Source organism: Schistocerca americana, chromosome 8 (genome assembly GCF_021461395.2).
Source record: "Schistocerca americana isolate TAMUIC-IGC-003095 chromosome 8, iqSchAmer2.1, whole genome shotgun sequence".
Taxonomy (NCBI): domain Eukaryota; kingdom Metazoa; phylum Arthropoda; class Insecta; order Orthoptera; family Acrididae; genus Schistocerca; species Schistocerca americana.
In genome coordinates, this window is record NC_060126.1 from 231,169,850 (window position 1) to 231,183,136 (window position 13,287).

The window sequence follows — 13,287 nt, forward strand, 5'->3', positions numbered from 1 at the left end:
ATGAATGCTGAAGATTAGATGGGTAGATCACACAACTAATGAGGAGGGATTGAATAGAATTGGGGAGAAGAGGAGTTTGTGGCACTGCTTGACAAGAAGAAGGGACCAGTTGGTAGGACATGTTCTGAGGCATCAAGGGATCACAAATTTAGTATTGGAGGGTAGCGTGGAGGGTAAGAATCGTAGAGGGAGACCAAGAGATGAATACACTAAGCAGATTCAGAAGGATGTAGGTTGCAGTATGTACTGGGAGATGAAGAAGCTTGCACAGGATAGAGTAGCATGGAGAGCTGCATCAAACCAGTCTCAGGACTGAAGACCATAAAAACAACAACATCAAATAAAAAGATAAATAAATAAAAATATGTTGTTGTTGTTGTTTTTGTTGTTGTTGTTGTGGTCTTCAGTCCTGAGACTGGTTTGATGCAGCTCTCCATGCTACTCTATCCCGTGCAAGCTTCTTCATCTCCCAGTACCTACTGCAACCTACATCCTTCTGAATCTGTTTAGTGTATTCATCTCTTGGTCTTCTATTCTCTTCTTGTCCGAACTATTTATCGTCCATGTTTCACTTCCATACACGGCTACACTCCGTACAAATACTTTCAGAAACGACTTCCAGACACGTAAATCTATACTCGATGTTAACAAATTTCTCTTCTTCAGAAACGCTTCCCTTGGCATTGCCAGTCTACATTTTATATCCTCTCTGCTTCGACCATCATCAGTTATTTTGCTCCCCAAATAGCAAAACTCCTTTACTACTTTAAATGTCTCATTTCCTAATCTAATTGCCTCAGAATCACCCGACTTAATTCGACTACATTCAATTATCCTCGTTTTGCTTTTGTTGATGTTCATCTTATATCCTCCTTTCAAAACACATTCCATTCCGTTCAACTGCTCTTCCAAGTCCTTTGCTGTCTCTGACAGAATTACAATGTCATCGGCGAACCTCAAAGTTTTTATTTCTTCTCCATGGATTTTAATACCTACTCCGAACTTTTCTTTTGTTTGCTTTATTGCTTGCTCAATATACAGATTGAATAACATCGGGGACAGGCTACAACCCCGTCTCACTCCCTTCCAAACCACTGCTTCCCTTTCATGCCCCTCGACTCTTATAACTGCCATCTGCTTTCTGTACAAATTGCAAATAGCCTTTCGCTCCCTGTATTTTACCCCTGCTACCTTATTTGATATAGAAGTAATTTTTAACTCTCTTAGAGTAGTAGAATTGTGTAACAAAAAGAGAATCCAAACGTGGACGCAGTCGGGCAGCCCCAGAGCTCCCTCGTTACCCAGTGCCCCGTTTGACTGGTGTGTGGACGGCCGCAGCAGCAGTGCACGTGTGTCCGTGTGTGCCGCAGTGTCGACGGCCGGCGGGGCGGGCGCGGGCGGCGGCGGCGGCGCGCCCACCGCGGTCTTCCCGCTGCCCGGCTCCTTCCCCTGGGCCAACAGCTCCAGGGGCAAGCCGCGCCGCGGCATGATGCGGCGCGCCGTCTTCTCCGACCTGCAGCGCAAGGGCCTCGAGAAGCGCTTCCAGATCCAGAAGTACATCTCCAAGCCCGACCGCAAGAAGCTCGCCGAGAAGCTCGGCCTCAAGGACTCGCAGGTCAGTCGCGCACGCACACTGCTCCTGCTTCTCTGCACGCGCTCGCATGCGCGACAGACTCACTAAGCTTGCTGCGATCATGGAGTTCAAGTTGATACCTAAAAGGCGAACTTATGCACTGGTCCTCCTCTATTTTCTTCATATTTCTGGAACTCGTAGTCAGATCCCGGGCATAAGTTTCCTACAACCAGAAGATGCACTTATCAAAAATAACCGAAAAACTCGATTTTCAACATTTCCACTCGTATTTAACTGCAAAAAATTTCTTGCCTCTGTTAACGGAGTTGTCTACACAACTGCCAGTCCTGGTAATCGCAAGGTAGCTTGTTATATTCTGACTATAATCAACTTTTCCAAATAGTTAATCCATTTTATTATTATTACTAACATTTTACCTGTGGCTTCACCCACATGTGCATTCGATAAATTTACTGAATCTACCTCTTCTGCCCCTTCTCTGTGATAAACACTTCCTCCCTTTGTCTGTACACCTCATCCTGCCACCGCCATCTGTCTATCCACTCATCTCAACTCTCTCTTTCTCTTCATCTCCTCCTTCCCTCTCTTTATTCCATTTCCTCAAACGCCCCCTCTGACTATACCATCCCCTCACTCTCTCTTTCCATATCCACCTTCCAATCCTCCTTCTCCACATGTCCAATACCCCTCAACACCTTCCACCTGCCTGATGCAACTCCACCTCCTCCCGTCTCTCTGTCGACTTTCTCCTCTCCCTCCCTCTGTCTATCCTCTCCTCTTTCCATCTCAACCTGCCACCATACATACTCATCAATATGTGAAGTGCCTGCAATACAGTTCAGTAAAGCATGTTGGCACTACTCCCACAACACGCATATTATGCAGGGCACACTGCACGTCAGGAGCTTGAAAGCAATTTATTTGCCTCTCCATTCAAAGCAGGTTGATAAAACAGGCTGACAACTACTCCAATACAACACACCTGTCATACAGGGTAGCCAACATGTCAGGACCCAGAAAACTGTTTCTTACACCTGGTATGTAGACAGCTCTGCAAACCATTTTGAGTTGGTGGGCCAATACTGTTCCCACACAATATGTATGTTCTGCAGGGCAGAATATATACCAGGGACTTAAAAGACCACATTTTTATATGTATCTCCACTACTACTGGGTCAAAGCAACTAGTGCAAAGTAACTCACTAACAACTCTAACTACCCGTTACTCCCTGCTACAACAACAAAATTAACTCTTGGGCACATTACATGCACTCAGATAAATCCATAAATTCTTCATACACCACAAGACAGTAACCACTTTCACTGTAAATGGTTATGTGCAGGACATCTACATTGCACCGGAACTAATCGGAAATCGTTCCGATAACAGTACTATATTCTACACAGCAAATACACTGAACTGCCAAAGAAACACAGCATCTCCGAGGTAGCGACGAAGTGGCGATTTTTCTGTACGACCATGTCACGAGTGTACCGTGACTATCAGGAATCCAGTAAAATATCAAATCTCCGATATCGCTGCGGCCGGAAAAAAATTGTGCAAGAACGGAACCAACGACGACTGAAAACAATCGTTCAACGTGACAGAAGTGCAACAATTCCGCAAATTCATACCGATTTTGATGCTGGGACATCAACAAGTGTCAGCGTGCAAACCATTCAACGAAATATCATCTATATGGCCTTCCCGAGCTGAAAGCCCACTCGTGTACCCTTGATGACTACATGACACAAAGTTTTACGCCTCGTGTGGGCATATCAACACCGACAATGGACTGTTGGTGACTGAGAACATGTTGCCTGGTAGGAAAAGTCTCGTTTCAAGTTGTATGGAGCGCATGGACGAGTACAGGTATGAAGAGAACCTCATGAATCCATGGACCCTGCTTGTCAGCAAGCGCTGTTCAAGCTGGTGGAGGCTTTGTAACGATGTGGGGCGTGTGCAGTTCGAATGATATGGGACCCCTGATACATCTAGATACGACTCTGACAGGTGACACTTACGTAAGCATCCTGTCCGATCTCCTGCATCCATTCATGTACACTGTGCATTCTGACGGACGTGGGCAGTTCCAGCAGGACAATGCGACATCTCACACATCCAGAATTGCTATAGAGTGGCTCCAGGAACACTCTTCTGAGGCTAAACACCTCCACTGGCCACCAAACTCCCCAGACACGTTCATTATTGAGCATAGCTGGGATGCCTTGCAACGTGCTGTTCGGAAGAGATCTCCACCCAATCGTTCTCTTACGGATTTATGGACAACCCTGCAGGATTCATGGTGTCAGTTCCCTCCAGGACTACTTCAGACATTAATCGTGTCCATGGCACGTCGTGTTGATGCACTTGTGCCTGCTTCCGGGGTTCTATACGATATTAGGCAGGTGTACCAGTTTCTTTGGCTCTTCAGTGTATTTAGAATTGTTAAGTGGGCCATTATGTAGAAAACCAACGTTGTCGAATTCCTATTGACTGCGAATGCATATTGACTGCATGTTACACTATTATTTACTGATGTTTTTACAAGATGTTGATTTTACATTTGACATTTCGTGGAGAGTGACTATTTTCCTAATTTATGCCCATTTATGAGCTTGACGTCCTGCAATATATGTTAATAACATAAACTCAGTCACTTTAAAATGGCATAAAATGTCGAAACCTGGGTCATAATTAAATAAACGACAAAACAGTCAAATGGCGGTGTGTACATTTAAAAATTATTGTATAACTGTTGCTCAGCAACATAAAAACTATTTACAAAGGCCGGGGTTTTGTTGCACGATGGAAAACGAGCAACCTTGAAGTACGAAGACTGTGTGACACTAAGCATGAAAACGTTTTAGAAACATTCATTATTACTAATGTTAAGGTCGTCAGGTTTTACATTGGTGAGCCAAAACATTATGACCACCAGCTTAATGGCTTTTAAGTCCATCTTTGGAACGAAATACATCATTGACTATGCATATCAAGTACCCGACAGATTTTTGGTAGATTTGTAGAGGTATGTGGCATTAGATGTCGACGAACAGCTCATGTAATTCGCGTAAATAACGGGTCGCTGATTTACGTATGCTGCGATGGCGCCCGATATCGATCCAGATGGGTTACATACGATTTACATCAGGTGAATTTGGTCGACGAGACATCAACGTGAGTTCATTATAATGTGGCTCAAACCACTTTAGTACGGTTCTGGCTCAGACACACGGCCGATTATATTGCTTAAAGATGACATCGCCGTCGGGGAAGAGATCTAGCACGAACGAATGCAGGGGGTTCGCAGCTGTCACTGTGTCTTCGATTACTACCATACAGGTCCCATACAAGCGCAGGAGAATGTCTCCCATAGCATAATGCTGCTCCCAACATCTTGCGTCTGAGGCGCGCTTAACGTTTTGATCCGCCGCTCACCTCGGTGACAACGTTTGCGGAGACGACCATCGACCTAAAGCAGCAAAAATGTGATTCGCCCGAAGAGGCAACACCTTCCCATTGTTCGACGGTCTGATTCCGCTGGTCCCGTACCTATTGCAGTCGTAACTGACGACGTCGGTGGGTCAACGTGGAAACACGTAGGGGGACGTCTGTGCGGAGCTCCATGTTCAACAATGTATGATGAACGGTGTGCTCCGCTCCGTAACACTTGTGCGTACACGAGCATTGTGCTCTTTCGGCAGAGATGCCACACATTACCATCAGTCCTACTTTATAGAGCAAACAAACCTCCAAGCCCGAAGTTCTGTGGAGAGTCGTGGACGTCCAACCATTTAGCGCCTATTGGTAGTTTCACTGTCCTTCTGCATCTTTCCGTAGACGCTGACGACAGTGGCACGTGACTTTCGACTAGATTCGGTGTTTTCGAGATACTCGTTCAAAGGCTCCGCATAATAATAATCTGTCCTTTGTCAAAGTCGGTTATCTCAATGGATTTATCCACTTTCAGCCCATATCTTCGCGAGGGTGATCCCCGTCCGTGTCTGCTCAGCTTACATACTTTTAATATCGCATCACGGGCCCGCAACGGCACCAAGTAGCATCCAGCGTTGCCGTAGGCAGTGGTCATAATGTTTTGGCTTATCGGTACATATGCTGTCGAGGGTGATTTAGCTGCTCCTACAGCTGTCATTTTAAGCGACCCTCAGTTCTACATCTAGCCTTCAGAAACCACACGCGATATTTTCATATTCTCTCGGAGGCTACGGACAAGCTATTCGCCCCACAGAGAAAAATGAACAGGATCTTATTGCAGCAAATTTAAATTTTCTTCTGAGATACGTTTTCGATAGAGGTCGTAGCTTTCGAGTTATTCAGGAAAAACGTATAAAAAATGCTTCGAACATACCCTCATTTCCACGCCTGGTCCCCACCAGTCAGGGAGTGCAACGAAGAACGTACTAGAAATACTGACTGCTGAAGGATATGGATGGGTGGAGGTGTGTTTGACGGCCAGTTTCCAACATTTTTCTTGAATAACTCGAAAAGCATGGGCTCGACTGGAAATGTATGCGAGTACAAAATGTAATTACATTAAATTTCTACAAAACGGTTCTGTTTATTTTTTCTGTAGGGCTAACAGTTTTCGCGTAGCTAGCGAGAGAGTATGAAAATCTCGCACATGGTTTTCGAAGATTGGATATAGAACTGACGGTTGCATGAAACAACATCGGTAGGGGTAGCTGATTCACACTATGTATTATGTTTTTTTATTGTGTTGTAGGTAACAAAGGCCTGTAATTTTTGATAAGTGTGTCTTTTGTTTTTATTTAGTTTTCTTCTTGAAGCTACTATAACTTTTGCTACTGTTTTTACCACGATGTAGCATCACAAAAATTAGCTAATTGAAAAAATATTACATCAATTGGTTATTTCATAATGATACGACCCTACGATAGAAACTGAATTCTATCAAGAAATTCATAGCAGCTTTGGATCCGTACATACGAAAGAATAGAGACGAGTGACTAGAATAATCCGTTAGTGCTATGCAACGTAGTTTTATGTGATACCATGGAAGTATGCAACGGACCACGCAGCTTATCTTGCAGGCGTTGGACAAAAATATGGAAAAAAGGCGAATAATGCTTGCTTGAACATAAATGAAGATGCTAGCCAAACCTGCAGGTTGCGCTGTTGTATGTGGCGATGAACAGCTTCTGTGCAGTGTCCTCAATACGCTCATCATCATGAGTGTTCTGCCTAAAGGCAGGTTTTCACAAGGTAGTTCTCCAGGCTGTCTGGTCTACTACCAACCTCTTCAGGTCTGCATAATTTCCTCTTCCCTTTATGTCGTCTATCACCTTGTATCTCCTTCTTCCTCTCAGTCTTCTCCCACAAACCAATCCTTCCAAAGCATCTACTAGCAAGCACTCCCTTCTCAATGAATGTCCCAACCAGTTCTTTTTCCTTTCTCTCACAACCTTCAGCAGACATCTTCTCTCACCAACCTTTTCCAATACTCTTTCATTACCCACTTTTTCCATCCAGCTTATTCTCTCCATTCTTCTCCACATCCACATCTCAAACGCTTCTACCTTTATTCATCCTCTCGTCTCAGCGCCCATGTTGCTGCTCCATATACTGCCACACTCCAAACAAAACATTTTCCAAGCCTTTTCCTTAGTCTTTTATCTAATTTGCCACATAAGACTCTCCTCTTTCTGTTGAATGCCTCCTTCGCTATGGCAGTTCGAGTTTTCACCTCCTGGTGACATCTCAAGTCTTCAGTTATTGTGCTTCCGAGATATTTAAATTCACTTACTTGGCTAATGGTAGATTGTCCTATTTTAATATTGGACAACCTGCGTCTTGTACTTATGACCATACTCTTTGTTTTTGCTGTGTTTATTTGCATCCCATATTCCGCACAAGCTTCATTCAGATCTTTGACCATGTTATTCACTGTCCGCTCACTTTCTGCCACTAATACCATGTCATCAGCAAATTTTATACATTCTATGCTCTTTCCACCAATACATATTCCTCTTTTCCCATCTAAGCTTTTCGCAATAATCTCTTCAAGGTATACGTTAAACAACAGTTGGGAAAGTAACAACCTTGTCTAACACCTCGTCCAATGCTGCTTCCTTCTGACATTTCATTTCCAATCCTTATCCTTACTTTCTGGGGTAAATATAGATTCTGTATCAGTCGTCTCTCTTTCCAATCTACTCCTTTCCTCTTCAAAATATCCATCAGCTTGTTCCACTGAACTCTGTCAAAAGCCTTTTCTAAATCTATAAAAAACAGCCAAGATTTCTCTACCCTTTTCCATATATCTTTCCCCTATAGTTCTTAGCAGGCCAATAGCATCTCTTGTTCCTTTTCCGAACTGCTCCTCTGCAATCCCTCTATCCAGCTTGCCATATAACCTTCTATTCAACACTCTCAGCAAGACTTTAGCTGCATGAGAAATTAGACTGATGGTCCGGTGCTCTTCACATATTTACGCTGAATGCGCTTAAATTTTCTTCTGATATACGTTTTCGATAGAGATCGTAGTTTTCGAGTTATTCAGGAAAAACGTACAAAAGAAGCTTCGAACATACCCTCATTTCCACGCCTGGTCCCCACCAGTCAGGGAGTACAACGAAGAACATACTGGAAATACTGATTGCTGAAGGATATGGATGGGTGGAGGTGTGTTTGAAGGCCAATTTCTAAAATTTTTCTTGAATAACTCGAAAACCATGGGCCCGAGCGGAAATGTATGCGATCAGAGCAGTGGTCTGCGTAGTTATGAGTTGGGTTGGGTTGTTTGGGGGAGGAGACCAAACAGCGAGGTCATGAGTCTCATCAGATTAGACAAGGATAGGGAAGGAAGTTGGCCGTGCCGTTTCAAAGGAACCATCCCAGCATTTGCCTGGAGCGATTTAGGGAAATCAAGGAAAACCTAAATCAGGATGGCCGGACGCGGGATTGAACCATCGTCCTCCCGAATGCGAGTCAAGTGTGCTAGCCACTGCGCCACCTCGCTCGGTATGCCTAGTTACGAGTGCATCGTGTCGCAGGTAAGTGAATTCGAACGCGAACAAATTGTTGGTACTTGTATGGGGGGCTCTTTCCATGAACAAGGTTACCGAAGGTTTTTCTTTTTGTGTGTGTGTGTGTTTCAAGAGGCACCGCATCAGAGATTTATACTGCACACAGAGAAAGTGGAAAAATATCATCCACTACGTCACAATGTGACCGAAGTTTGTGGTCAGTGATCACGACAGACGGTCATTGAAGACGATTGTGACGTAAAATATGAGGATGACAGCTGGAAAAGTCATCGCAGAACTGAATGTCGCACTCGCTAACCATGTCACCAACAAAACAGCACCAAGGAAGCTCCAGAAGCAGGGAATTGCAGGGCGAGCTGGAATTCCAAAAACACCCAGCAGTGATGCAAATGCCATTAACTGGAGAACGTGATGCCGATGCCATAAAACCTGGACTTTGGAGCAATGGAAGAAAGTAATTGCCGCGCGGGGTAGCCAACTTATTATCACTGTCTCTTTGCGCCTTTCTGTTATTGTACCCTGTCTTACAGCCACAATTTCCTTTGCTCTCTCCTACTAGTACTGTTTCCTCTCACTCTCATGTCTCTCTTTGATCTGTCTTACAACTATTTCCTCATTCATTCCCTCCCAATGCTGATGTCTTCTCACACTGTTGCTATATCTCTCTTCCTCGTTGTCATTGTCATAGACATTGTCTTTCATTATCACTGGTTGTCACCCACTCGCACTTCCTCCTGGCTCTCTTCCACTGGCACTTGTCTCTTTTCCTAGTACTGTTCTCTCACAGTCAATTATGTTCCACTGCCACTGTACACCTCTCTTTCTCTCACACTGCCATTGTCTCGTTCTATATTTTTATAACACGATCACGGTATACTGTCTCCTAGTATTTATTAATTTTCCGTCTCTTTCGGGACAAACACTGGTCTACATTTTGCACCCCAGCCGAAAGTGAAAATTCATGGTTACTTGGAAAGAATTTGTAGAGGAAACACTGGCAGCAATTAACTGCCTCCTTCGTTCTCACATTAAAACCGCACGAATATATTCGCATTGCAAAATTTATAGTGAAGTTTTTAGAGGTGCTGAGGTAAGTAGAATGTGGCAGCTGGTATCCCACTTTTCAGTCAATCTTTTATAACAGGAGCGTATTAGTCCTTCTTCTGCTGCGACAGGAACATTTTGCCACTGGTTGCCTTCTTTCCCCTGCTACAGCAGGGTATATCGCTCATTATGATAAGAAATTTTATGGGTCAGGGAAATTTTGATAGTTTCCTTATGTGAACTGAAGTAATGCAAAACTAATTTTACAGCTCAAATCGGATTTTATGTGCACAAAATTATTGCATCTGCTTCAGTGTTCTACAACATGGGGTTTCGAGAATCCTTCTGATTACGACGGGGACCCTTCACAGCATACCTCTCCGTGCTAGGTCACTTCATAAACTACGTTTTCCCCACAAAAGCCGGCCGCGGTGGCCGAGCGGTTCTAGGCGCTTCAGTCCGGAACCGCGCGACTGCTTCAGTCAGAGGTTCGAATCCTGCCTCGGGCATGGATGTGTGGGATGTCCTTAGATTGGTTAGGTTTAAGTAGTTCTAAGTTCTAGGGGCCTGATGACCTCAGATGTTGAGTCCGATAGTGCTTAGAGCCAATTTGAACCCCACAAAACTGGATTTTACGTGCGTATTTTACATGTGCACGTAGGGTAAATTTGAACCTGTGTACTTCAGAGACTGATAAAGATATCAAGAAAATTTTCAAGGTTGTTCGAGATCAGCATCTTAGGAATATATCGTAGAAATTACAGCCATTTTCTGTGCCCAGCCGTCTTGGAATCCGCGGATCGGTTTTGGTAGCCAAAAACCATGAACTAAATCAGTTTCCATAAGCATTTTTAGACGTACCATGGACCAAATCTAATGCAGAAAGAACAAACCGACTTCCTCCATTTGCTTAAGCTGGAGCAAGTGTGTAATATTCAAACTTTGACCCTGTACTGTGGGATAGTTAAAGTAAGACGATACTTCTGTTGGGTACGCGTATGGTCCCTTACGCAAGAGCTATCTAAAACATTCGAGCCTACATTTTCATCACCGTTAGAGCTCGAGGTATGAGCCCCGCAAGAGTCCTGTTTCTGCAAGTGGCGTTTTCGAATACACTACTGGCCATTAAAATTGCTACACCACGAAGATGACGTGCTACAGAAGCGAAATTTAACCGAAAAGAAGAAGATGCTGTGATATGCAAATGATTAGGTTTTCAGAGCATTCACACAAGGTTGGCGCCGGTGTCGACACCTACAACGTGCTGACATGAGGAAAGTTTCCAACCGATTTCTCATACAAAAGCAGCAGTTGACTGGCGTTGCCTGGTGAAACGCTGTTGTGATGCCTCGTGTAAGGAGGAGAAATGCGTACCATCACGTTTCCGACTTTGATAAAGGTCGGATTGTAGCCTATCGCAATTGCGGTCTATCGCATTGCGACAATGCTGTTCGCGGAGGTCGATATCCAATGACTGTTAGCAGAAAATGGAATCGGTGGGTTCAGGAGGGTAATACGGAACCCCGTGCTGGATCCCAACGGCCTCGTATCACTAGCAGTCGAGATGACAGGCATCTTATCCCATGGCTGCAATGGACCGTGCAGCTACGTCTCGATCCCTGAGTCAACAGATGGGGACGTTTGCGAGACAACAACCATCTGCACCAACAGTTCGACGACGTTTGCAGCAGCATGGACTATCACCTCGGAGACAGTGGCTGCGGTTACCCTTGACGCTGCATCACAGACAGGAGGGCCTGCGATGGTGTACTCAACGACCAACCTGGGTGCACGAATGGCAAAACGCCTTTTTTTCGGATGAATCCAGAATATGTGTACAGCATCATGATGGTCGCGTCTGTATTTGCCTACATCGCGGTGAACGCACATTGGAAGCAAGCATTCGTCATCGCCATACTGGCGTATAACCCGGCGTGATGGTATGTGGTGCATTGGTTACTCGTCTCGGTCACCTCTTGTTCGCATTGACGGCAGTTTGAACAGTGGACGTTACATTTCAGAAGTTTTACGACCCGTGGCTCTACCCTTCATTCGATCCCTGCGAAACCCTACAATTCAGCAGGGTAATGCACGACCGCATGTTGCAGGTCCTGTACGGGCTTTTCTGGGTACAGAAAATGTTCGGCTGCTGCCCTGGCCAGCACATGCTCTCACCAATTGAAAACGTCTGGTCAATGGTGGCTGAGCAACTGGCTCGTCGCAATACGTGAGTCACTGCTCTTGATGAACTGTGGCATCGTGTTGAAGCTGCATGGGCAGCTGTACCTGTACACGCCATCCAAGCTCTGTTTGACTCAATGCCCAGGCGTATCAAGGTCGTTATTACGGCCAGAGGTGGTTATTCTGGGTACTGATTTCTCAGGATCTATGCACCCAAATTGCGTGAAAATGTAATCACATGTCAGTTCTAGTATAATATATTTGTCCAATGAATACCCGTTTATCACCTTCATTTCTTCTTGGTGTAGCAATTTTAATGGCCAGTAGTGTATTTTAGATCGTATACTTACCTATAGCGCTGACGAAAAAGTTGCCAAATCCAAAATTATACCCCCGGGGCCTGATGCTGACTTGTATACTATAGGTGTGCTCTGTAATACCATCTTTAGGAGAACGAGAAAGAATACCGGAGTGACCTCTTTTTCCTTGACTGAGACTCGTCCCGGATGGATCAGAAAAACGGTTTGCGGATAGAGGGCGACTACTACGGCTGTTGACGTGCGACAACTACCGCCGTGCTTGTGCTGTAGCGTCATGCCCGCCCCCGGGGCGCGGCTGCCTTGGAGGCCGCGGCTGGCCGGGGCCGGCAGCCCTTCCTTCCGGGGCGTCGCACAAAGGCCCGGCCCGGCGCGGCCTGGCGCTGATTCACGGCGGCGGCCGCTCCCGGCGCCGATACGCCGGCGCTGTCACCCGCACGCCACATCTGGACACAGCCTGGCCCGCAAGTCGCCGCGCCCTCCCTCTGCGACTCCTCCGCGCCACGCCGGCGCCAAACAATTACAGGACGTCGGTGTCGAACGCCGATGTCGTAGACAGATAAAAAGTGAAGAAGTGTTAGAGGTGATAGCCTACGCAGATGACCTCCTCCTGTTGGTTGGCGGGCGTAGTCGCGAGGACATAGAGCCAAAAATAGAAAGGGCCATGAATAAATTGCAACTATGGTGCCAAAACGCCAAAATGGAAATATCACCAAGTAAGTCAACATGTTGTTGTTGTTGTTGTGGTCTTTAGTCCTGAGACTAGTTTGATGCAACTGTCCATGCTACTTTATCCTGTGCAAGCTTCTTCATCTCTTAGTACCTACTGTAGCCTACATCCTTCTGAATCTGCTTAGTGTATTCATCTCTTGGTCTCCCTCTACGATTTTTACCCTCCACGCTGCCCTCCAATACTAAATCGGAGATCCCTCGATGTCTCGGAACATGTCCTACCAACTCATCCCTTCTTCTAGTCAAGATGTGCCACAAGCTCCTCTTCTCCCTAATTATATTCAATACCTCCTCATTAGTTATGTGATCTACCCATCTAATCTTCAGCATTCTTCTGTAGCACCACATTTCGAAAGCTTCTATTCTTGTCTAAACTATTTATCGTCC

General features: G+C 45.3%; 2 protein-coding genes across 2 annotated transcripts in view; both read left to right on the plus strand.

The window, feature by feature from the left end:
* The window catches only part of LOC124545704 (homeobox protein DBX1-B-like), a 140,008-nt gene extending 133,642 nt beyond the window's left edge, over positions 1-6,366 (plus strand). The window contains exons 3-4 of the mRNA XM_047124651.1: positions 1,274-1,615; positions 6,343-6,366. Coding sequence (XP_046980607.1) covers positions 1,274-1,615; positions 6,343-6,366 — 366 coding nt within the window. The remainder of the gene's footprint in view (positions 1-1,273; positions 1,616-6,342) is intronic.
* A 6,079-nt stretch (positions 6,367-12,445) lies between these two features.
* LOC124545705 (homeobox protein DBX2-like) overlaps positions 12,446-13,287 on the plus strand; it is a 94,146-nt gene continuing 93,304 nt past the window's right edge. Inside the window, exon 1 of the mRNA XM_047124652.1 lies at positions 12,446-12,697. Coding sequence (XP_046980608.1) covers positions 12,446-12,697 — 252 coding nt within the window. The remainder of the gene's footprint in view (positions 12,698-13,287) is intronic.